Genomic DNA, 26,371 nt, shown 5'->3' with positions numbered 1-26,371 from the left:
CTCATAGGGCTGTTGTGAGGATGAAATGAGGAGTATCACATATGCCGCCTTGGGCTCCTTGGAGGAAAGGTGTGATATAAATGTAACAAACTTCAATTTCTTAATATACAGTTATTATAATGAACATTTGATGATTGACATCCAGATGTGGATACCACTGGAAGAGCATGGTGTGGGACACGAAGATGTGAAAATTGTGCTATATGAGCAACAGTTCATTCACACATGCAGTCATCAAGGGATGAATGTGTATGTATAAACCAGACCTATGGATCTGGTGGCATTATGTAATTTAGGTTTCTATAGAGGCAGACACAGTTCCAGTGCTTGAATTCTGAGGGAAAGAAGTAACAGAACTGTTAATGAAAGCCACAAGTCTCACCTGCAACTCCAACTCTTACCCAAATCATGTCCCCATTGTAGTCTTCTAAATCAGTAACTAAGGGGGCCCATCACAAAAGGTAAGGGGGTACCCTCCCCCACAGGTAGTTCAAGCATTCATTATTCTATTAGCAAGGAATCAGAGTGGGAACCATCAAACAAGGACACCGCTTCAGCATCTTCCAGATCTGCTCTTGTGACTAAGGCTGGAGTCCTAAGCATGCTTACTATCTAGCAAGCAAGTCAACTAAATTGAGAACTGAGAGGTAGATGGTGCTTAGTCACGTGCGGTACGAAGTAGCTCTTTTTTAGTGAACAGTACTGACTCCATTTTGAGACAGCCAAAAAGCCAGACATCTTCATCCACAGCTTCAGCAAAGGTGGGAGAAAGGCACAGGAATGGGATTGAGAGCAATCATGTAAGACTAAGAACCAATTATCATGGGAGGAAGTGGACTCTCCCACACTGGAGGCATTCAAGATGAGGCTGGACAGCCATCTGTCGGGGATGCTCTGAGTTGGATTCCTGCATTGAGCAGGGGGTTGGACTCAATGGCCTTGTAGGCCCCTTCCAACCCTACTATTCTATGACTAGATCAAGCAATTCAGTTTCTAATAGACTACCTAAAATGCATTCCCCAAAGGCAAAGGTGGGGGTAAAAGCTGAGCAAAACATGAATGTGCTGGACAGCAAGAGTGGTATCTGGTAAGTTACTTGGTCAAGTACCTGCAATGTGTTCCTATTGTTGAACTCCGGCCTTAACACTGGTTGTTAAGACAGTCATCAGCATGTAAGGTCTTTTAACAAAAGAATGGCCTTTGTTTCCAGCAAGTAGACCCATCATCCCCAAGCACCCTCGTTAGACAGGATGAAAGCCCAGCTCAATCTTTATCCCATAGCAAGTAGCACCATTTCCAGTGCCTATGAGCAGTGTCTGGTTCATCAGAGTTGTGATGTCACAGCTCTTCTTTGAACTGTATAGAAGCCTCAGGTTTGAGCAGCCAGAGGTTTCCCTCCCCCTTCCCCTCTTCCCAGAGATGTGGTGCCATGCTGCTGAAATCACTAGGTTCCTCACCACCACCACCACGTGATAAGGTGCCACACTGCTGATGAAATCACTCAAGAGTCTCTTCTCTAGGGATGTACAAAACTCTTACCTGGCTCCGCACCAGGCAATCCACAGTGGAGGGGAGGCGCTCTGTCCCTCCCCCCGGAATCCTCCCTGGCCGGCTCCACTCTGTGGCAACTCCGCAGAGCCACCGGCTGGGGCCGCCTGCAGCCAGACATCCAGCCGCTGGGCTGCGCAGGGAAGCAAATGACAGCCGCGGCCATTTGCATCCCTGTCTTTTGCCATGATAGGCTACGTAAATATATACGTAGCCTATCATGGCAAAAGACAGGGACGCAAATGGCCATGATAGGCTACGTATATATTTACGTAGCCTATCACGACCTCCGCAGGGATGCAAATGGCATCCCTGTGTTAGCCGTGATAGGCTACGTAAATACTTACGTAGCCTATCACGGCCATTTGAAAGAGGCGAATGGTGGCTGCAGACACGGCCACCATTCGAGGAGCACCGGTACGGCCAACAAAAGTAGGCTCCGTTCTGGGCCCATTTCGCGGGGGGGGGGGGGCGGGTGGCTTCATTCCGCCATGGATTCTTGGGAGGGGGCGAATGCGCTGGCATTCAGCCTCCCTGGAATCCGTGGTGAAATTCTTCAACATCCCTACTCTTCTCCCAGAGGAAAGACTCTATGCTGAAATCACTGAAGCACTAGCTTCCTTCATGCTGGAATCACTAGGCTCCTTCCTTGCCAGAGCAAGGTGTCAACAGTGGGTGCTTTGCCTCCCCTAGTCAAGTCTTCCTGCTTTCTTTTCTCTTCACCCAAGACCAGGAATTGCAACGCACACTAGTTCCCTGGCTGCAGGAAAGGGCTTCAGCCCAAAGAAAGGCATATTGCTCTTAGAGGTTCTTAGTACAAATTGGAGTCTCCACCCCCTTTCTGTGTGCATGCTTCAAGCCTCAGAAAGACTTCTCAGTCTTGAAAACTACTTTCGGCCTGGAGCTCAGCTTCACCAAGAATGCAGCTAATTTCCCCACCAAAGCATAACTTGGTAAAGGCTGGAGCATCCCCAGTTGGTCTAAGCATTAACAAAGCCATTTGCTCAGCTAATTCCCCCAAAACCAGCTTGTGCAACTGAATCTTTGAAAACCTCAATAAATGTGCCATTGTGGCATTATCTTCTCCAATGGCGTCCGAGTGTGAATCTCTTTGGGTGGGAATTGCCTTCTTAGCCATAGACACTCTGTTTGCTAATGTCTAAAGATTCCTTATAAGTGGGTGTGCAGGTCTCGTTAGAACGTGTGTGAGTTCGCATATGAGTCTAACAAGAGCACATCACGTAACACATGTAAAATTCTGACATATTTTAATGAAAAGCAACCTCAGGAGAAATGGAAGTCTGCTGGTAAATTTCAAAATGTCCAGAACATGCAATGTTGACCATCTGGAGATATTGTGTGAAGTCATCATCTGCAGGTGCCCTGCATCTGTCTCTTGTATAGATTTGTGTGGGTGCACACTGAATAAGCAAGGTTTGCCCAGCAGGCATCCCCATTACACTCGCTCTGCAACTGTGGATATGTGCAAAAAGGGAACTGTGCGCAAAAAGGGAACTGTGCACAAAAAGGGAATGTGGCAACCACATGTTGGTACTCAAGACATTAATTCTGACAGTTATAACTGAATGCAGACATCTGACCAGCAATGTACCCGAAGGAGTTTTCACAGGAGTTTTGCTGGTGGTCTTGAACTTTGTGTTCCCCACCATATATCTGGAAGATCTAAAGTTCCCTACTTATTACAGTAAAGCCCTCATCCACTGTGGACACCACCACTATCAGCAATCGCAGTCCTTGCAGTGGTGGAGAAATGAAACAAAATGGCACAGGTGCAGAGCAATGCAGTTTTAAATATCCAGAATATTGTACTTATTATGCTTAGATATCGTATAGGTAATTTTCTGGGACTAAGCCCCATTGAACACCGTGGGGCTTACTTCTGAGTACCCATGCATAGGATTACACAGTACTGCACTAGCCACCCTTCCCAGTAATATAATCCTATGCATATTTACTCAGACGTAAGCCCCGCAGTGTTCAATGGGACTTAGTCCTGGAAAAGCACACACAAAATTTCTACCTATGTATCTCATCCAAGTTAAAATTAAAACCTGATTATTGGTCCAGGGTGCCAAGGTTACTGCTCCATCCTCTCTATGACTCATAATCCCTTCAAAGAATCTATTGCTGCAGTTCACCATTTTAAATGAACTCTTTCTGATAGCATTTCTGAAGCCGGTGTTCTAGATTACCAAAGATTCCCTTTTTGAACACAACAAAGCTAAATAGGAAAGGAATGATAAATATTGAGTTTCAAACAGTTTTCATTAAATGCTTTTCTTTTTTAAAGATGTAGCCTCAAAAAGAATGAACTGTAGAAAAAAACCAAGAGACCCTGTGAGTAGCTTTTTTTTAATCTACTTCCCTTTTATCACTTTGCTTCACAATCTTGTTAGTTATCAGTCACTTAAACCCTGCAGTGTTATCACTGGCACTATTAACTATATGTAACTTGTATCTTACATAACCAAATCTGAAAGAAGGGCATGAAGTAAGGAGGTGGAAAAGAGTCTCATCCAGATACCGGTGGTCTTTTCTTTTGTAGCTCAATCTGTTCCACTTTAAGGACAGAAGTCATGTGAAACCATAGGAGGGTTACAGGTGAAGGAAGACCGGTGCTTCCAAACAAGGCTTTTATTGTGCCATCATCCTAATTCATGGAATTTTACAGGGGGTCCGGATGTTGTCATCTTGCACTCATGGGCCTCCCATGTTTTCCCAATGCTGCTTCTGTCTTTTCTCTTACCAGAAAAAAAAAACTGTTAAGGAGAAAAGACAGAATAGCTGCACAATACCTTTTAATTCATATGCTAATTGGTAGCACTAAGAAGCCCTCCATCTAGGACCACCCTTAGTCTTTGGCAGACAAAAACCTAGAGTTCAGAGGCATCTTACAGACTAGCAAATGTTACTGTGGTAGAAACATTTGTGGACTAAAGCAATGAAACATCAAGGGGTTGCAACAGGCTGGACAAAGCTCTTAACAGGGAAGAAAGTCACGAGATTACACATCCAATAGCCAAAGAGGCTTAAGATCTGGTATTGCCTGCTCAGGGAGTCTCACCAGGGTGCTTCCCTGCTTTCCTTTCACTAATAAGCAACATACCTTTATCGCCTTCTGGTTATTGATGCAAATTTCTCCAAGTGTTCCTGCTCCATGGCCAAGGTTCTCAGCAGCATACACATTTCATATTTTACATTGAAGAAGAAAAAGTCTTAAGATATGACATTTTCCTATATACTCCATAAATACCTCCTACATACCAGCCCTATGCATTTCTGAATTCTGCTACTGTTCTCTTATCCTTTTGTAATTTATTTTATTAGCATCATACATATCTGGCTTTAGTATTTCACTGTTGGTAGTTTTATGCTGTGTCTTTGATGTATCCCATATTGTTATTTGATGGGATCTAAAGCATTAAGAGTTTTCCACTAGCAGCCTCCCCTCACCAGCCAAAAGTCCAAGGTCAAGGGCACCTCCAGAGTAGCACCACATGAAGTATAAGGGATAACCATCAGAGGAAATAACACCACCCACACACTCCCCATGTGATAAGCACTTTCCACTTGCACATGGTAGGGGTAACATCCTATACACATTATTGGATTCCACTATTGCCCATCCTCGACATTCTTCCAGACAATAAAAATTTAATTTTGGGGTAGAATCCAAACTGATTATTTTTGGTTGCAGATTGATAATATAGGTCCAGTATGTGTCAGTCTTTAAAAAGCTGTATAAATATTTTGTATAGCAAAACCAAGAAAGATAGAACTAACTTGGCTCTCAGTTGCATCTCTATGGTTAAACAGGAACCTGATATACTTGCTATTTGAGTTGTTTCTTCTAAATCCCCAGTAATTTAGAGACCTTTTCCACAGACACTTAAGCAACTTGTTTTACTGCCATAACTTGTTGCAGGAGGCAAAGCCATTTACAGCAATGACATCGTAAGCAAGCATCTATCCATCAATAAATTAACAAAATAGTTTTTGATGGCTTGCATACATCGCAATGTTGACAGTAAAGCAATTGTTATGAAGAAAGACTATACAGCTGAAAGCAAATTCTTCCTGTCTGTCAGGATGCAAATGTGAGCTTGGGTTGAAGAACAGAACATGACATTCATCAGAGATATGGCAGCCCTTTCAATGCTGACCAAGTTCTCCCTTGGATTCCATGGGCAGGAGTTTTAGAACTAACAACTGTTCCCAGTGGAGCAGTTAAGCATAACATTGTGCACTTTGGATTGAATTGCACACTTTGGATTAAAAGTATGAAACTTGGCACACTTCTATATTGGCTATATTTGCAAAGCACAATAATTCTAAAGAATTCTGGCTTATCGTGAACAAGGCAGTGTGCTGGGCATGCTGCCTGATCACTTCCACTGAAAAGCATGAGCAGCTAAACCAGGGGTGCAGAACCCCCAGCCCGTAGACCTAATCTGGTTCACCACGCTCCAGTGGCCTCCAAGTTCTGCCCCCTGGAGGAATCCTTGCAGGTGGTGGGGGACTTAGCTGAACTATAAAAATGAGAAGGGTGCACCCTGCAGTAAGGTTAGTCAGGGATATAAAATGATTTTTCAGAGACAGTGTCTTACCTTATTTAACATTTTCTAGTGAACCACTTACATGTATAATTAAAGAGATGCTATAGGTTGTTATATTACATTGTCAACATGCATACCCCTTGTTTTGCGCTTGTCATCTAATTCAATTGGTATCTTGTCATCTAATTCAATTGGTTTTTTACAATCAACTCTAGGAACATTGTCGATGTAGTGAATATTCATTCATAATGAAAAAGTATAAAAATTAAAATTTCTTTATTTCAAAATAGGAGTAGATGCAAGGAGAGATCTATATAAAGAAATGTTTTGGTATTATGGCAAATCTGATGCTCTCAACCCGAATCCTGGCTTAACTGGTATGCTTTCCCATGTAGCTCAAGTAATTCAACTTTAAAATATACTGGTGTATCCAAATGCAAAATAGATCTGAGAGTGGAAATCTACTGAATATAATTCATTTTATATTCTTTCCAACCCACATTTTAAAGATAAAATATCTGTTTTGCTCATATGAATACCACCTCAGTAATTGCGCAACTTCCTTGAGATGTGACAACATAAAAACACACAGCATTTCAGGTGAAGCCTAACCAGAACTTAAAGAAATGGCCACCTACTGAAGGACATGGAATTCAGACACTAAGAGCACAAGCCTATGAATGTTTAGACAGAGAAAAGGCTGACAACTCCCGGCATTCCCCGGCCAGCATGGCAGGCTGGGGAATGCTGGGAGCTGTAGGCCTTTTCTCTGTCTAAACATGCATAGGATTGTGCCCTAAAGCACATAAAAATGAAGCCATTTTTAAAACATACAATCATGAAAACTATCCAATATCAATCCCAATAAGTGAAGACATATATTTAAATAAAACAGAATTAAACAATGGAAGGTATGTCAATTGGATCCTGTGCATCCACTAGACAAGGTATCCTGTATTAGTCTGGTATAAACACATGTTTCTATAGCAAACCTATACAGGTCCATCCACTCTGCTGTTGAGATGGAAAACTACTGAGTTCAGAAAAACTTCTCAAACAGGGTTCCAATTACTAGTAAGATATTTACAAATCTCCAACTCACTGGACTTCAAAGGAGTTTCTCCATTTTAGGGACAACCTCCTATGTATGCATATATGTACAAAAAAACCCTTATTAAATCAGATTTGTAATTATGGAGTGCATCATCATCATAGAAGTGAGAACAATGCAAACGATACAAAATGGAAAAAGTTGACTTGCATATGAAAAGCATTTAAAGGGATGTCATGGAGAGAAAGGCAATAAATAGATTTATTTTCTCAAAGCATCTGATTGTATTCAAAATTTATTTTTAAACAAAACAAGATAATAATTTTAAATAAACAATGGTATTCTTAACATGTTGACAGATAGTTTTAAATTAGCCATTTTGAACCTTTGCTCTGTTCTGTCACAGTGCCCTTCTACAATTTCTTCAAAGTAAATTTTCATTTCATAATCAACCCAGACTTCTTGTACAAGAAGTCAAGTTGCTCATTTAAGTGAAGCATCAGTTGCCTTTAAATGATAAAGGTTTCACTAATGCCCACACATGCACGCACGCACACATTTAACACAATTCTTCATAGCTAACAAACACACTCACAGACACACTGAAGTCTGTCCAGCCTTTTTGGTTTTTGTGTTACACTGCCCACATGGTGATTAGCATCAAGCCAAGCCAGCTAAGCATCACTTTAGCAGTGCAATGGATGGCATCAACCAAACTTCACAAAAAATACAATCATGAGCAAAATTAAGCTAAATAACAGTGATAACAATGAAGATGATAAAAACACAACTTGAGTGGGTCATAACCAGACTAGTTTGCAAAGTGCAACCTTCCTCAGGAAGCAGTACTTCCTGATTCACATATAAAGAATGGAACACGCATTAAAAGCCTCTGTTCATGAAGAAAGATGCCCTTCAAAACAAATTCTGTAATGTCATAAGGCAAAAAAAAAAAAGAACGAGGGATGTTGGTCTGGGGAATGTTTCATAGGTTTTGTGTACACACAAAACATGTGTGTGCACAAATACGCACACTATTACAATACACTGTGTGTATACCAGATAATTAAATGGACTGGCTCAGTAAATTGGAAAAAGTCCGTTTTTATAAATACTAATAGTTATTTCTAATATGCTACAGATTATGTTCTTTGTCACAGAAGTGTCATAACCTAGGATTTAAAGCTACCGTATTGGGAATGCACTTAGTAACAGACTGTTATGGTGACAACATGCCATGCCCATTTGGAAGAAAAAGCAGCATAAATACAATTATAAAAGAAAACAAAAGGCTTATGCAGTGTCCCTCTCAATTTTGCTTTGTCAGTTTTAAACAAGTCCAGTTCACCATGTTAAGAATGATCCCACAGTGGGGTTGGAGAACAAGCTATTAAGGAAAGAGAGAAAGAGAAAGAGAGAGAGAGAGGGTAAGAGATAGCATGCATTTAGAACTTGTTTATAATCTAGTCTTTTTTTGTCATTACAATTTGAATACAAAAATCCAATGAGAGACCAGATTAAATGAAGGGAAAAAAGCCAAAAGTAGACCTAGTTTGATAGTTAAAGCTTACAATTTCATATCAGTAACAGCAAACTCATCTTGCCTTTTAATATACTGACAAGTATTTTTGCAATTTCATATATTTAAGGATGACTAGTGTATAGAGACCTATGCCCACTTAAAAAAAAGATATTAAATGCCTGCATCATGAAGTTACATTCTTAAGAAGACAGTGTGTAAGAAAATAGCTCATATGTGAAATGTTTCTGAAATGCATTACCCCTCCCCATAACTTTCAAACATTCACTCACACAGAAACAAAAAATACCCCCTTTAAAAAAGTCAAGATGGGAATGAAGGAGAAGATTAGCTAGGCTAATTACAGCACAGTGATTAAAAATGGTTCAAGACCGAACCAATTAGAGTTGGCCAAAAGATGCCCTCTAGGCATAGCTAACCATTAAATCTTCCCACCCACCACATCAAAGTTTAGGCTCATTGCAGCGAGACCAAAATTATTTAATCTATATGTCCACACGTAGATACAATTTCCAGCTTTTACTTTTGCGTAAGGCCTAGTTACCTATTTATATTTGCTCCGCAGCAACTACAAGAGGTAGGCATAGATCATCTAAAAAGCTTCTCTCCTTGTGCCCCACCACTTGTGCTTTCCAAAGCTAATTGCACTTATATAAAAATGCTGTTAGCCTGCTTTTCAACAGTACAATCCAGTGACCAGAAGGCCATTTGGGACAAATTCATAGCTGTGCTTTCACAACTCCCATTTATTTCCAATGGACCTGTGTAGAAGTTATTCCCAGTGGATCATGTCCTTTGATTAACAGAGAGTAGCTTTTACTATACTGAAAGATACTGTCTTTAGAGCTTGCTGCAGAACATTCCTAAGAAATAAGAATCCTGGAACCAATTCTCTTGATTTGATTTTGTACATAAAACAAGGTACCATTTGGCCAAGACTACAGATGTACTTTTTTCACAGATGCAAATGCCATGCAAAATAAATTAAAGAACAGATACGAAAACATACAGGTAATAAAACTATTGAAGGTAGATCTTTTAAAAGCATTTATATAAACATAATTTATAATACTTTCTTTTTTCTCCTTTTTTTTCTTTTCTTGAAATACACAGTCACAAAGCTGTGGCTATACATCAAGGATCTCCTCTGCAGTGCCTCCACAGCGTAACCTGTAGCGTCCTGTCCTCCAACTAATCGTAGGATCCCACAAAGCCGAGAGGAAAATGTATATCGTCATTGACTCTCTGATGAACCATGCAACTGCATAGTCAAGTTTTGAAAAACATAGTGCACCACCCTGGGGATTATACAAACAGATACTCATGCTTAGAGGCAACGTTAACACCTAGATTAAATATTTACTTAATGGACACAAAAAGTGACACTACTGTAAGATATAAAAGCCAATCAGTTAAGCAACAGCAATGTGTCAATTTTCTTCCAACCCTTCAGCAACATTATCTTGCCAATATTCCAAGCAAATGTATAGCTAACATTTGAGAAATAATTATTCTAAACACAATTCAATAGGAATCTTTCCACGGGCATACAAATGGAATACTATCAAGACCTTAACTTATCTATTGTTGATACATGTGGGCGTAATCACTGTAGTATACAAGCATCTCATATTTGATACTGATTGCTATCCTTAAGAATATATGTAGTTGCCTTCTGCCAACTTAAACTGTTGGTCAGTCTAGCCCAGAACTGTATACTCTGCATGGCAGAGGCTCTCCGAGATGTCAGACAAAAATCTTTCCCAAACCTGCTATCAGAGATCTCTTCTGGCTGGTGATGAGAAGGGACCTTCTGCATGCCAATCAGAAGGGCTACGGCCTGTCTCAGAGCAGCTGATCCTTCCACAACTGAAAGGTGGAAGGTAACTGGAGGCTGTTTCAATGTTTGTTTGTTTGTTTGTTTCCCCTGTCCAAGTAGTTTATAGGTAAGCAGAGAGAAAGTGATTGAAGATGCCACTTTCTTTGCCAAGTCAGAAGGGTCAAACACCCCAAGGGGTATCATAGAATCATAGAATAATAGGGTTGGAAGGGGCCCATAAGACCATCGAATCAAGTAGTGGCATACTTGAAGGTATTTAGCCATGCCTTTCAGCACCAAGCTTGTCAGCAAATCAGTTACTCATTTTAATTCATGCTTTTATATAGGCTAATTTATGTATAGAATCTGAGTCAGCCAACCAGTTAATCCAATGAAGACATTATATCTTTCCATCTATCACAACACATTATAATATTAAATAAATTTGATTAAAATGTTATGTTACAGGCTGTTTTGTTGCACAGTGCTTGTTATATTACACCCCATAAGGAACTTACAGTGGGTAAGGTAAAAAAACACCCCTATTTACAATCCTCCTTTTTAATTCATCACGGAAAATATTTTAAAATGCCGTAATATTAGAGCAGCTAATACCATCCACTGCAGTTAATTTAAGAGGTATGCTGTTCTAAATATAAGTCTCTGATCAATACAACCTACCTGGACAGCCCTGAGTTGAATGTAGTCAAATATAAACCATGCCAAACAGTGACACATAAAAAACACCATTATATCCCATCTGAACACATGGTGAACTGCCCATCCAATAATTAAACTTGCAACAAAGCACTCGGAGATAGGCTCACAGATTATCGTGGCTGGAAGCATGTTGATCCGTAGCTTGGCCCACCTGTAATTAAGATGGGGAAAACTTAGTTTAAACTAGACAGTACATGTCAAGCTATAGTAGCAGTATTGATTTCTGTATTCAGGGCTAAAAGTGAAAGCTAACAAGTTTCACATGCAGTGCTGTGTTTTGTGAGAAAATAGGTGAGAATTCAGTTGCCCAAATCCAGAAAGCATTTGTAGGTGAATTATTAGTAGTGCTTCTCTATGGAATAGAATTATGGGGTTTTGCAATAATCCTGGTATACCTGAAATGATTAAAAAAAACCCTTTTCTTCATAATCTTGTTTTAGCATCAAGTAAGTCTGCTGCATCATTGACAGCAGAAGTGAGTCAGTTTTCAATTTCTGTCAGAAGTCTTAAGGCATCTCTGGTTAAATGTTATACATGCAGTGACAAACAGGTTGCTTGCATATTAGTTCTGCTATATTATTCACTATACTGTCTTCTCTACATAAATGCAGGAATTAAAATGCCTTCTACCAATTTTGGGAAAAATGGGTACAAAGTGGCATTACTTGTTGCTGATGATATCTACGGCAGCTTTTACTGGTGGAACACCCAAATTAAGGCTATAATCCTATCACATTCACCTGGGAGTAAGCACTATTGAACACAGTGGGCCTGTCTAGTAACCCTAAAACAAGCCATGGGTTATTTGAGGGTTATTTGACCTTCAAACAACCCCTGCCACCTGCGTTTGCACGACACAGAAAGCCATGGAAAGCCTGGTGCCCATAGGCACCATGCAAAAAATAGCACCCAACACAACAAACCCTGCATGTAAATGTAAACCCACGGTGGGCTGTCATGTCGTGTGAACCCAGTGACAAGAACTTACTTCTGAATAATCACGCATAGGACTGTGCTGCAATGGGTAGAAGGATATTAATGCGAATGATACTTAATATGAGAAATGTGTGATCTGGAATTTTTACTTTGCAAGTTGAAAACTAGTTATTATTGGTTTTACTGCATGAATTAAATTATTTTTGATGCCCAGCCAATAATGGATGGATTAAATATTTATTCAGGTTCTGATTTTTAGCTCGTGTCTCCTTTTCCTTTTTAATAAATCAGATGAGTGGCTAGATATAAAATATCTAATAAAGGTTAAGTAACTAGAAATGTAACATATGGAGGAAATAGAAAAGACTGTGTATGGCAGAGTCACACATCTATAAAGAACAATTTAAGCTGTTGAAAATTTGAGATAGAAATATATTTGGTATGCACAAGCCAAAAATATTTTTAATCTGGAAACAAATTAGGGAAAATACTGACACAGACAGCTAAACAACTGAGAGAGAAAAGTGGCAATTCCACCGCTTTGAATTCTCAATGGAATGAAAGTAGAGGGAGAGACTACTACAGTATTTGTGCATTATTCTATCATCTTATACCATTGAGCAGACCTTCAAAAGGATGAAACACAGAATGTTGTAATATGATTGTTTCTCCAAGAAAAAATGAAGATAAGTGCTTTTTAAATGCTGTCATTGCATAGGATAAAGTGGGGGAAAAACACTGAAGGCTTACCAGGAAACAAATACCTTCATTTTATGATATATTCGGTTTCTGATTCAATTCCCCAAGTAGCCAAAACAGTACCACCCATATATAAAAGAGGGAGGTATTTACAGACTCATGGGAACTCAAGTTATCAGAAGTACCAAAAACCCTTTAGAAATGCCCCTAATGGAGGGGGAACTCCCCAAACAGCTCAATGAGGATTGAATGCTCAGTGGCCACACAGCGTTGACTGACTATGGAAGGGTAAAACCCCCACCACAGAAAACCAGAGGGGAGAGAGAATGGAATGGTTGCAAAAGGAGAATGGATGAAGAGATATCTTAAAAGGTTAGAGAGAACCATCTCATTCTCTGGATAATTTCCTCGTTCACACTGAAAAGTTATTTGTAAATGTCCCCAGGGAGGGAAAAGTGAGCTGCCCATAGAAATCAATGGAGAAATCCAAGATTTGAAAATGTCCATCCCAACCCACTCCCCAGAAGGAAGTGGCAAAGGAGAAGTTTCTTCTCTTTCTAACTCAGTTCTTGTTTTAGTGTGAAACATTTTTTTAAAGAACCCTGCTAATGCACATTCCAAAGCAAATGCAGTTCATTGTCTGTATATTGCAGGTTAGAAGTAGCGATGGTTGGGACAAAGTGGCTTACGACAGCCCTGCAGTGTAGCTCACATTGAATACGTGGATGGCAGGTTCCATGTAGTTTACAACAACCCTACAGTGTTATCCAGAGGTGTTACTAGGCCTCCAGGCAGGTTGGGTTGAGACTGTAGTACACAACAACCCCGAAGAATAGTTCATTGTTATAACCCTATTGAAGATTGTATGGCTACTATTAATATAGCAAGCTAGAGGTGGGACTGAACTTGTTTTGGATTCCCAGTCAACAATATCTCATATCTCTCAAGTTGTAGTCAGTCTACTTTAATTGCCTCCTCAGACCTTCTCCCAGGCCAAATCCAGCACTCAAGTGTAGGCCAAAGTCTCATGCTCCGCTGACACATAAGCAGGCTAGTTGACACTTTAAAAATGTTCAAAAACTTAATTGCACATGAATGCTGGCTGACCCAAGTTAGGCCAGGGAGTCCTGTCTTTGATGTAATTGTGGTTTCAACCCCCTCAGCCACAGGTTGTGTGCAACATATATACAAGCTCATGCTTGAATATATGCAGGTTATCCCACTGTATGTGCTTCATGAAGTGCAGTTGGTAATTGATTCTGCCTCCTGAGCCAACACTTTGTCACTGGCTTTGTCCCCACCACTATTTTGCACCTGGTTTTGGTTAGTGAAATTCAGGATTCTCATCAAAAACAGAATCACACTGGAAGCCTGACGTCGATCTACATCTGGCCTACAAAATCAAGGAGAAGATGATTCTCCTATACTAGGTACGATAGACATAAATGTGGCTATAAGGTTATCAATACATATAAAAGCCACTTCCAATATTCCATCTAACATTACCAATAAACCAAACTCAGGATTGGGTGACAGTAAAGAAAATGGTGGAGACAATATCATGAGGGGTGTCAAAACCTGTCTACTACCTAACATTGGGTGGCCCACTAGAGACATCAGTGGTGTCTGTGAGGTCGTGTGTATGTTGTGTTTTAGGATTATTATTTATTATCAACAATAACAATATTTTAACATGTACGTCACTGTATAGCTGAATCTCTCAGGGCAACATACATAACATAAAAATACAATAAAACCAATAAAAACACCTAGCAAAAAGTACTTAAAAGCAGCAACAATAAAATAATTTTGAAAGGAGATACCACAGCAGTTAAAACATGGAAAGGAACAGTTTTAAAATGCAGTTTTAAACATATCATTAAAATGTTTTGAGTTTTTTGCTGTTGGAAATATATCCAAGTCTGAAATGTTGGAGTTTCCTAAACTGAAATGTCAGGCAACAGGTTGCTCATGTTTTGTTGTTGTTGTCATCACCGACTTGTGATTTTAAATATACGTAGAAAAACCTGTAGTTGATTTCTCAACAGGCATTCTGGGCATTTGCATTCTGTTGCATATATAACTCTGCTGGAACTACATGTGATTTTTTTTTTTAATGAAATAGGTGTTCCCAAGGATTCTGCTTCAGAAGGTGGGAATTTCCCAAACATAAGTATAGGTCCTACAAGGGGTTTCATGTGCTCAAAGAACTGAGGGATTCACAGGCCTGTGCAGGTTAACCCAGGCTCCTGACATGCCCTGTGTCTGTGCCTCCCCACTGCCTGCACGTTTGGTGCAGGTAAAAAGGGCCCCTACACACATGCTGACATGTGTATAGAGTTCTTCTATGTGAGGGAAGATCTTGATTGGCCAAGGATCCTGATTGTCCCAGGATCGTTTGTATGCACATAGGGGCCCCTTGCATGCACAAACGTGTGCCTGACAGGATGTGTGACCACAGGGCGCAACCCTTCCCCACTCAACAGAGGGGTGTTTGTGTGAACACCCTTAGATGGATTAGACTCAGAATAATGCTATTCAAAATTTTAATTCACACATCAGGCAAGAGCTATGAAGAAAGGAGCAGTCTGGATTCTCAGTGGCTGGACATGCTGGTGTACTGGAGCAGGTAGCCAAGTACTCTGTGTGTGCATGTGTGTGTCAGAGGGAGATTTAAGTTTGGGTTTGTTGTGTTGTTTGGGATGGTAATTGTTTTGCATTCAGGATATTTGTAAATCCATCTGTTTCTCATTTCCTCAACATTAAAGAACATTTATCACAGTTTGAAAGCCCTATCACACCATCAAGTACATAAAGCCCCAAAGCTTTGTTGCCCCCAAAGATCGTGAACTACTACACAATTCCTTTGAGTCTGGTACATCCTGCTGATTATTCAAAACTAGAGTTAAACAGGTGCTGTGCAGAAGAAATCATTACTCCCTCTCCCCCTATAAGCTGGAGCTTTGCAAATTTCCCTCAGATTTCAGGGTCTCAGGAGAGGTGGGGAGGAAAGAATCAAAGAGAACAAAGGGTTGGATCCAATCCTCCTGAGAGCAGACGTCTGCTCACGCAATGGGGCTTCCCCATCGTTTCCTCCCCACTGCAGCCCCCTCCACAGGGTCCTTCAACCCTCTGGAGCAGGTTTAGGGTGCACACAGGGGCTGCAGGGGGAAGGGGGAATCTGTTCCGTCAGCATTCCCTTCTGCTGACAGAATGACACCATTAGATACAACCCAATGTATGTCCTGAAATATCAGCACAGGTGTCAGGGCTCAGACAACAGGAGGCGATGTAACACAGACCAAATAGGAAAACTATGAAGACAGAAGGGATCATCATCCTTAAAAAGGAGGTCCATTCACTTAGCTGAAGAAGGTAATGATTTTCTTTAATGAAGAAATGAATGATTTCCACTATTCTAATTCTTTCAGTTGAGAAAGGGCAAAATAAATGTCAGTCACTTGATCTGGCTAAAATTAATATACATATACTATGATATAGAGAAGGCACAGTTAGATATATTTTATAATTGGATGGTTAATGCATTTATTCAGTATTAGGAAAAGAATAATAAATATGTGAATATATTGTTCTGTTGAAATGATCTTTAAAATAAATAATTATATGGACTATTTAGGTTTATTTGACCAATGGTTTTATATTCTAAATATGATGTGTTGATTTATGTTTGGTTAGTGGCTACAGAAACTTTGTATTTTATTTATTTTGATATTTTATAAACCGGCCTTCAGCAAAAGGTAACAGAGTGATAAACAAATAAATAAACAAATGGTCATACAACCATACAAATAAAACCAATAAATATCATCACAGAACATCATTAAAAGGCAGGAAAAATACAGTAAGACAGTCTGAACAAATTAAAATGCCCAGGAACACAGAAAAGTTTCGATCTGGTGCAGGAATTATTGCAAGGTTGGCACCTCTACAGGGAGGGCACTGTAACAGGCTCTTTCCATAATCGTCACGTTATGAATTGATGGTACTTTGAGAAGAGCCTCCTCTGCAGAACGTAAGACAAGGACAGGCTAGTATATATTTCTTCAAGTATTTGGGTCTCAAGCCATTTAGGACTTTAAAGGAAAGCACTAGCTCCTTAGACTGGACCCAGAAGCAAATAGGCAGCCAGCACAGCTATATTAGAATTGGTGTAGTATGATCACCTCTGGCCAAACCCAGTCACATTCTAGCAGTTGCATTCAGCACTAGTTGAAGCTCCAGGTTATTTTCAAGGGCTGCCCCACGTACAACAAATTACAATAGTCCAATTGGGAGGTTATCAGAGCATGGGCCACCATGGCCAGACTACCCCTATCCCAGAATGGTTGTACCTAGTGAATCAGACAAAGTTGATAAAAAGCACTCTGAGCCACCAAAGCCACCTGGGCCTCCAGTGACAATGCTGGATCCCAAAGTACCTTGAAGCAATGTGCCTGCTTTTTCAAGAGGAGTGCAATGATATCTAGAATAGGTTGCACACCCAATTCCTGGACAAGAGCACAGGACACCCTTACCCACAGGCCCCTAACTTCAGTTTACCAACCCTGTTTTACCAGTCCAGATTCTGGTTTAGCATCTGTGTGGGCTCTCCCGAGTCAGATGGAAAGGAGAAACAGATATGGGTGTCCATCAGCATATTGATGGCACTTCATTTTAAATCCCCTGATGACCACACCCAGTGGCTTCAGGTAGATATTAAAAAGCAAAAGAGTAAAAAATGGAACCTTGAGGTACCACACAACACAAATGCCACAGTTTAGCAAAAACCGCGCAATGATATTTTGTAGCACTGACACTGCAGATAGGAGCAGAGCCACCATATCATCCTGCCCCCAGCCAGTAATCCACAGAGTCAGTCCAGAGAGATACTAGGGTCAATGATATCAAAAGCCACTGAAGGATCTAAGAGAATAAACAGGGTTACACTGCTCTGTTCTCTCTCCTGATAAAGGTCATCCACTAGGGTGAGCAAAGCCAGTGTCTAAACCCGGAATGAAATGGATCTAGGTAATCTGTGTCATTCAAAAGCACCTGGAGTTGAGCTGCCACCACCTTCTCCAAGACTTTGCCCAAAATTGGGATATTAGCAACTGGGTGATAGCTATCAATATATCTTGGGTCAAAAGGGAATGGCAGCACAGCCACCTGTCAAGGTGGCTGAGACCACTCCCTCTCTTAAAGAGACATTAATTACTTCTTGGACCCATCCAATCAATCTCCCTAGCTAGTTGTCAATAGCCAGGATGGGCAATGATCAGGAATACAGGTAGTTGGCGTTTGGATCTTAACCATAAAAAACGGAAAATGCTTAATTGTTCATTATTAAAATACTGAGTATAGTAATCCATAAAGGATAGTTCCCTTACATAGCCTATACTGTGACCATATTGCAAAAAACAACAACACAAGACCGCAAGGTCACTTGTCATTATAGTGCATTACTGTTTCAGACAATATTTCTTTTAACACTTGTACCTCAATGAAAAGCTGTGTGAAATACTAAATTGATACTTTCGCATTTTTGGTAGACTGGATCAGAGAGTTTACTATAAACTGTAAAACATGGAAGTTGTCAGGAAATGAGAAAATGAAAAGTTAGAATTTTACCTGATCATTCTTGATTGAAACTGGGAAATTGAATAGGAGCCAGAGTTTTGCATTGCAACTTGTGTGGCCATTGCAAACTTCCAGCCTCTGAAAATGAATGCAAACCACGAATGTAACCACAATAAACAATAAGCAACTCTTCAAATGTCAAAGATGTTGGCTAGCCATTTTTTTTTTACACGTGTCAAGGATGAACACTAAATATACTTTCCTCTAATGTTATTTAGGATGCAATCCTATGCATGTTTAGACAGAAAAAGTCCTACAACTAGAATTCCTCAGCCAGTATGGCTGGCTGGGGAATTCTGGGAACTGAAGGACTTTTTCCTGTCTAAGCACGCATAGGATTGCACCCTTACTAGTTAAGGTGTTATCAGTGCTTCAGAATGTAACTTACTACCCTGAGAGCCAAGCTACACAAATCATTGTGGTGCAGCTCTAGCTAGACAGCCATAGAACCAATTCAGACAGCATGTGCAGGGCATTGCATGTTCTTCCCCATACCACTTAGCGTATCAGTGAAAAGGTGAAGGTAGAACTTTTCTCTCTGCCATGTCACTTTTCTACATGTGAGGAGTTTATTTTAATGGTCATATAAACACATTAACCATCACCTCCAGTCTGAAATGGCATATAGTCCAGCTTGAGTTGCACCACATGATTCTGCTTCCATATAGCTTGGCCCTTAATTACATTTCTGAAGGTTGTGGAATGAGATTTGACTTCACTTCATCCCACATGGCTACCTTCAAACCCCTCCGCTGTAACCAACAAATACAGGTAGTAATATGTAGCAGCAGCGGCATGCCTCCTGATTATCCATCAGTCACCACCCAACTTACTAGACAAGCTTGAATCAAGTTTCAAACTTCTTTTAAAAAGCCATTTAATATGAGAGAGTCCCACTGCCTGAAATAACAAAAGTTATGGCAGAATTATTCTAATTGATAGGAAAAGACCAAACAGTAAAGATGCCCAACACCAGAAAATTCCTGTTTGCAATCCTATTCAAGAAGGTGATAAACCCTTTCTTCTACATATGCATGAAAGACACATGGCTCAACAGGTAGTACTCCTCCCCTTTGAAAACTATATAATCACTGGGCATTGGGCTAGCAGAAATAGGGGTTGGACTCGCTGGTCTTATAGGCCCCTTCCAATCCTATTATTCTATTACTATTCTATGAAATGTGTATTCCCGCTATCCTTTGAAGATACCACAAGAGTCAGCAAATGCTTCCAATGATCTCTGAATAGTGAGGAAGACTTCTGGATAACTCACTAGCTTCACTGAACAAAGATTCTTTAAAAAGTTTATAGATGAGTTAAACTGCTTTAGCTGTATGTTCCATTGGGTCAATCATAACTTTTACTCCCTTACACTAATAACAGTGTGCTACTGTAGGCTTTAGAAACCAATACACAGAACCAGTACAGCAGGCTTCCTTGACCATGTATCCGCCAAATGTCTGGAACTCCCATTAGTTCCAGCCAGCATGGCCAAAGGTCAAGAATATTGGGAGTTGTAGTCCAAAACATCTGGGCAGGGGAAGGCTGCAGTACAAAATACGCTAAGCTTAAAATAATGTACTCTAAGAAGAACTTTCCCTGGAGATCATCATAATCGTACCTGTCAGCTATTGCTTTAGCCATAAAGTAATCCTCAGCAATGTACTGTGCAAAAGCAATAAGTCCTCCAGCTTGATCCAAGACATCTTTTCTCATCAAGCAAGACATTCCTGTTACACATTTGAAACCAGTTACATGGGCAGAAATATATGTCCTTGGATGGGAAGTGCCAAAATACACCTGTTAAATAAAAACAGCTAAGTAATCATACTATGGTCTCTCATATCATGACATGTTTGTCTTTAGCACTCACACATACTTCCACCCTTTGTCCACTGAACATAGAAAATTTTAATCATCTCCCTGCAAAAATGTACACTGATATCATACGCACTACTTTTGTACTTATGCATATCCAGCATAATGGCCTTATTTGATTTGTGTAGCCATTTGTAAAAATGTGCTTTAATTTGCTAAGACAACAAACATCTCATCTCTGTACAATGACCCATGTCAACCAGCCATGTCTGTGCTTGGTGCAGATTTTGCTATCCATATAAAGATCTGCACAGATACAATGGCAGTCTGTATGTGGATTCCCTTCTACAATCCACAAAACTGGAGCACCTACATTTACTATGCTGCTGCTTTTGAAGAACAAAGATTAATGCTTGGTATTTGTTCTATGCCACACAAAAGTTCTATGAACCAATCCATATTGCCACTTTGGGGTTTTACTGTTCAATCTAGGGGGACTTTTGGAGGGCATGGATTAAAAGGCCTACCACAAGCTAAAATTGCAGGGAGGTCAACATTATTCAAGACAGTGGAGAAGCTGTGAGTTCACAAATATTTTGAGGAGAATTTCTATAAAAGGAGTTTCCTAGTAAGAAAATGGAAGAAAAGTCACAAGAGAGAAAGGGATTCATGGTGGAGGGGGTGGGATGAATAAGGGAAAGGAATGTCAAACAGGCTGCTCCAGTACCAGACTTTCATTTAGGGCGCAATCCTATCTTGATAGTCAGCAGCCTCCAAAGTCAGAAACTGCCAGATATCCAGTGCAGGGCAGCTGGAGCATTGGATACCCTGCATTTTCCCTAGATGAGCAATTTCGTCATCTAGGCATGGCTTTGGGGAGAGGGAGAGAAGGAGGCTGGGACGAGCACAGGAAGCTGCGTAAAGCCCTTGTTCCAGCCTCGGATCCCAGAAACCAAAATATCCTATGTCCCCCAGATGCTGTCTATGGGACATAGGATTGCACTCTTAGAAGCATTCATCATCTGAAATAATTGATCATACTATGCATTGGGGCTGCTCACATGACATGACAGCCCACTGTGGATTATTTAACATACTGTGAGGCTGTGGTGTGTGTGGCTGCCATTTTGAAAATGCAACCCCTGCTTGGGGTTTGTCATGTTGTGCAAACCTGGGGAGCATGGGTTACACAAGGGTTAAACAACCTTTGATTTATGCAAGAGTTGTTTAACTCTCCAACCTCTACAAGCTACAGAAGAGTTAATCTACATCAGGAGCAAAGGAGAAGCCCTCACATAACCCATGTTCCCCAGGTTTCACAACACAACAACTCCTGAGAATGGGATGCATATGCAATTTGGTGCCTGCAGGTGCTACAGCTTAAAATTGTGGTGTGTTGTCTGAACCCGGTCAATGTGTCAACATCAAAATACAGAATTTCAGTGGCAATAAGTGTCATTCAGTTTTGTGTTAAGGCATGTTAGCAAAACAAAAAGGGATGTCATGTGAAATCAAAGAAGCATCACCTGCCCTATGATTCGTATAGCAGCTAACTACAGAGACTTTGGTTCCTTTACTGTCTCATGCCACTACATATAAATAGAGGGAAACTGTCATGCCAGCAAACTTAATTGGCGTTGCAATATAGATCACTTATGCTAGCACAATGTAATTTACATTAGTAGTGCTGAGCTGGACACTGGTCTTGGTATACATTCTAGCTGAGCTTCTATTATTGTGGTTTTGAGTAACCCCCAAACATTCTAGAGAGATCTGACCCCCTTGACTTTTCCTTTCAATTTCATTTTTACCAGTCCCCTCAGATTAGAATTCAAGAGTCCAAACGAACAATTACATGATGCAGCAGTGCCCTCCCACCCACAGATGGGAGGGTCACAGGGTCGCCATAGGCCACAGAAGAATTAACCATCATCAAGAGCAAAGGAGAAGCATTCCAGTGAGTTTCTCACTCAAACCCATTAGAAAACCCAGATGAGAGGGCTCCTGTACATAAGACTGATACATTATAATTTCTGTATATGGAATTCTGGGCAAAACACTCATCTAAAATCTTTAAATGCTCTTATTCCTCACAGATATTAAACAATCCACAGTTATGATTTAGGTTACAACAGGAAGGAAATACAAGTAAGTTTTATTACTCTTGCATATTTCTTGTACTCAGATGGCTGTTTATTCTATTTTTTTGAGCTTTAAAATATCATAGCTTTGAGGAATTTAAATACACAAAACTGGAGGCAGGAAAATAACTGGGGAAGAAGCAAGAGCACAAAAGGCACTTACCTGTTCTAGAGTGGCAGCAAAGCCCTGTCTGTCTGCTACATAGGGCAGGCCATGGACCAGTCCAACTTTTTCTGTCATTTGGTTGGCCATATCAGTTAGCGTATCTGGAGTTACTAAAAATAAGAATTGGACTGTGGTTAACATACATGGATTAATGTTTATAAGAAGCCTATATATTTTAGCTTAAACCTATGGGAGAATATTGATTTCTCAATTATACCAAAGATTTTAAGCAAGTACAGTCTATTTCACATTAACAGGAAAAACAAGACAACTTCCAAGAAATCACTTGCGTATTATATATAGTCACAACATTCTGCGTTAGAGTTTTAGCTTGAACACACAGGAAAAAATACCAGAAGACAAATCCAAGCATAATAAAAACTTCCAATTAAGAATGTGAAGCAAAAGTTAAAATACAAATGCAAATGCTGAAGTGTCATTCAGAATTGGAGTTTTTGCTTGAAACAAAGTGCAACATTACTGTCTGGAATGCTTTGTCATCTAGTAAAAAAAGCTCTGGCCAACCTTCCAATAGTGACCAAAGTGAGGGAGATAAACTATTCAGAAAGCCTAAATCCAATGTTCTGCTAGCGGATGTCCATTAGTGCAGCTGGACTTTCTTCCCCTCTCCTCTGCAGCCCTCCACGCCACCTGAAAATTTGCTCTGGACACTTTCCCAGCCTTCTGGTGCAGGTTTTGAGGATGTGCCAAGGGCTGAAGGGGGAAGGGAAATCCCCCTCCCAATTCTGCTATCAGAAGCGGTTCTGTCAGTGGAATGACAGTGTTAGATCCCACTCAGAGTTAAGAGTTCTACTGTCTTGACTAAAACAGCAACAGTAGATGAGGAAGCTAACTGAATGAAAGGAAAGGTTCCTCCTGTGCAAGCACCGGGTCATTACTGACCCCTAGAGAGACGCCGCTCGTGCTGGCATTTTCATGGCAGACTGTAGTGGGGTGGTTTGCCATTGCTTTCCCCAGTCGTGACTACCTTTCCCCCAGCAAGCTGGGTACTCATTTTACCGACCTCGGAAGGATGGAAGGCTGAGTCGACCTGAGCTGGCTACCCAAGACCTTGCTTCCGCTAGGATCGAACTTAGGTCGAGGGGAGAGTTTCGGTTGCAATACTGCCGCCTACCACTCTGTGCCACATGAGGCTCTAGCTAACTGTATAGCCCTGACATAACTTTTGCTAACCCAATACTTACAGAAGACACTACAGTCTAGACAACAAATGTCATTCACCTGATGCAGCTGCTACACTGGGAACAGCAAACACAAGCTTTAGCTTAAATTGAAGATTTACTACTGTAATGCTAGCCCAAGAAAGTCCAATCTTATTCCCTGAGCTTCATCTAAGTATGATACATGCAGCAAGGCAAGTAGTGTAATTAACCCATGCCAAGATCTCATGAATTAAAAAAAAGTCACTTCGCATTTACATGTTATCCCATTTGTCCCAGAGACAAGCCACTGTAATCTCAATTAAACTTCATTTGCTCACATACGTCCCAGGTTACCATTGCCTCTCCTGCTGTGCTCGTGCCCTTATTTGTCCCCAGTTCCCTGAAATTTGAATTCTAAAGTCCATTGGACTTCTGACTTTTGAAGTCCATTGGGGACTTCGGACTTTTGCTTATGTTACTCTATGAAGTGCCATATACACTGACGGAATACTACTACTACTACTACTAATACTGCCACCACCAAGTTTAAGAGCATGAAGTCAAGAGACTTTTAAAAAGATTATATTGCCTCTGACTGAACCCACTTACCTCTAATGCCGCTATCACAGATCCATATAAGGTCATACTTGGCAACTTCATATGCTGGCATTAAATTGTTGATCTTTGGATTTATCCCAACCTTTTTACCACCTTAAAAAACAAAGTCTAAGTTATATGCACAAACCATGCACATGTTTTTAGAATATACTACTTTCTGAATAAAATGGAGATGAAAGGAAGCACCAGGAACATCCAGAGCACAGAGGAAGAGACTAAACATCACCCTAATTCTCTGCTAGAGCCCTAACAGCTATATCAGAATGACAGAGTGAGGCATAGGAGATCACTAACTGCAGGTTGGAAGAAACCTGGTGCTATTTCCTGCATTTGGCACTTTGGGGCAAAGTGGTTATTGGCTGTATGTTAATACCAAAAAGGTTTGCTGTATTTGTCTTTGACTTATGCATTACTGATTACTATAAAGTGATATTGTGCCTTAATGGTTGAAATTGCTTATTTTATACTTAATTTAAAATGTAATGTTTGTATTAATGAAATGAACAGTTGGGTTGTTATTGTAATTATGTATTATTCCAACTGATATACTGATGCATTCTTGTTTTTGTATTGCTGTGCTTGTGTTGTGAGCCGCTTTGGGCACATGGTGTAGAAAAGTGGCACACAAAATTAAAAGTGATGATGATGATGTTGTATGTAATGTCAGGCTCTGAGCACAGCAACATTAAGGTTCTGCCCTGGTTCTCAACGTGAATATACTTTAAATAAGTTGAGGAGAGAATAGCAGGGTCAGTTCTTTATTTCTAATGAACACAACACAAAAGAATTTGACTGCAGAGTGAGCTTGGGGACCAGAAGTGGAGCTCTTCTGTAGCAAGTAGCAAAGGCACATATGCATGGACAAAGTAGCATCTTGCTACACTACATCCACATATCCCTTCATGGCTCCACCTGTACATTAGTTGCTCCAATGCTCATTTTAATATGCACATACAAAAGTAGTCAGACAGGAAATATGACAGACACCAGAAGTTGTTCTTTACATTTTGAGGCACAAAACATAAAGACGAAGAACAGTAACTGTCAATGCAGATCCAGAATGAGCATAGTCAGAACTGCTGCAATGATGTTTTCTGAAATAACTCTAGCCAACAGGGGCATGTTCAGACTATTTCCATTTGCAGCTCCATCTACAAGTCAGCTTGTACATGACTGAAATACAAGACTTCTACAACTGAAATGTAACTCTAGAATTACCTAATGAATGGAGAGTCATCTGCACAGAGAATTTACTTTAAAACATTGTTTACATTTGTTTTACAATCTGTGACTCTGCAGCAAGAATGCTTAACCTACATGTATTCCTTTACAATATTTGCAAGTTAATGTATTACCCCAGACTTTTTTTTTCCATTTCGGTTCTTTGCCATCTGGTCCAATCATCTGTTAAAAGGCAACACCATGATAGAAGTCTTCCTTCACTCACCTATAAATAGCCTTGCATCAATATTGGGATATTTGCCAAGGAGCTTTTTACACACATCAATGGCAGGATCATCATGATCTTGTACACAAAGGAGCACTTCATACTGGGGGAAAAAGAAACAGTACAAATTGTTATACAGTACGAATTGCTTTTGATAAGGTTGAGAGACCTTACCTTATTGAATTGCTTAAAAAAGCCAATTATGGTGAATATTTTGTTTCATTAATAGATAGATTATATGCAAATACTAAGGCACAGATAAGAACCAACAGATTGGACTCTACACCATTTGATTTACATAGAGGTACAAGAGAGAGAGGTACAAGAGAGGGATGTCCAGTGTCCCCCCTCTTACTTGCAATAGCCCTAGAGCCATTAGCTTCATTAATTAAGACACATCCCAGAATTACAGGAGTAAATATTAATGGTTATGGACATATAATAAATATGTATGCTGATGATATAATTTTATTTCTCACAAACCCAACGGC

The 26,371-nt window shown here is 40.3% G+C and overlaps 1 protein-coding gene across 1 annotated transcript in view; it reads right to left on the bottom strand.

Moving 5' to 3' along the window:
• Window positions 1–6,385: 6,385 nt before the first annotated feature.
• UGCG (UDP-glucose ceramide glucosyltransferase) overlaps window positions 6,386–26,371 on the bottom strand; it is a 46,426-nt gene continuing 26,440 nt past the window's right edge. The window contains exons 3-9 of the mRNA XM_084834686.1: window positions 25,881–25,983; window positions 24,425–24,526; window positions 22,650–22,762; window positions 20,149–20,327; window positions 18,519–18,605; window positions 11,217–11,406; window positions 6,386–10,014 (exon numbers count right to left, since the gene is read on the bottom strand). Of these exons, the coding sequence (XP_084690812.1) occupies window positions 9,844–10,014; window positions 11,217–11,406; window positions 18,519–18,605; window positions 20,149–20,327; window positions 22,650–22,762; window positions 24,425–24,526; window positions 25,881–25,983 (945 nt within the window). The 3' untranslated portion in view covers window positions 6,386–9,843. The remainder of the gene's footprint in view (window positions 10,015–11,216; window positions 11,407–18,518; window positions 18,606–20,148; window positions 20,328–22,649; window positions 22,763–24,424; window positions 24,527–25,880; window positions 25,984–26,371) is intronic.

The sequence above is a fragment of the Heloderma suspectum genome, chromosome 2, assembly GCF_057233095.1.
Source record: "Heloderma suspectum isolate Gila_16-S chromosome 2, 16-S_ref, whole genome shotgun sequence".
Lineage (NCBI taxonomy): Eukaryota > Metazoa > Chordata > Lepidosauria > Squamata > Helodermatidae > Heloderma > Heloderma suspectum.
Note: the sequence above shows the minus strand (reverse complement) of the source record. Positions and strands in the feature narration are given on the sequence as shown.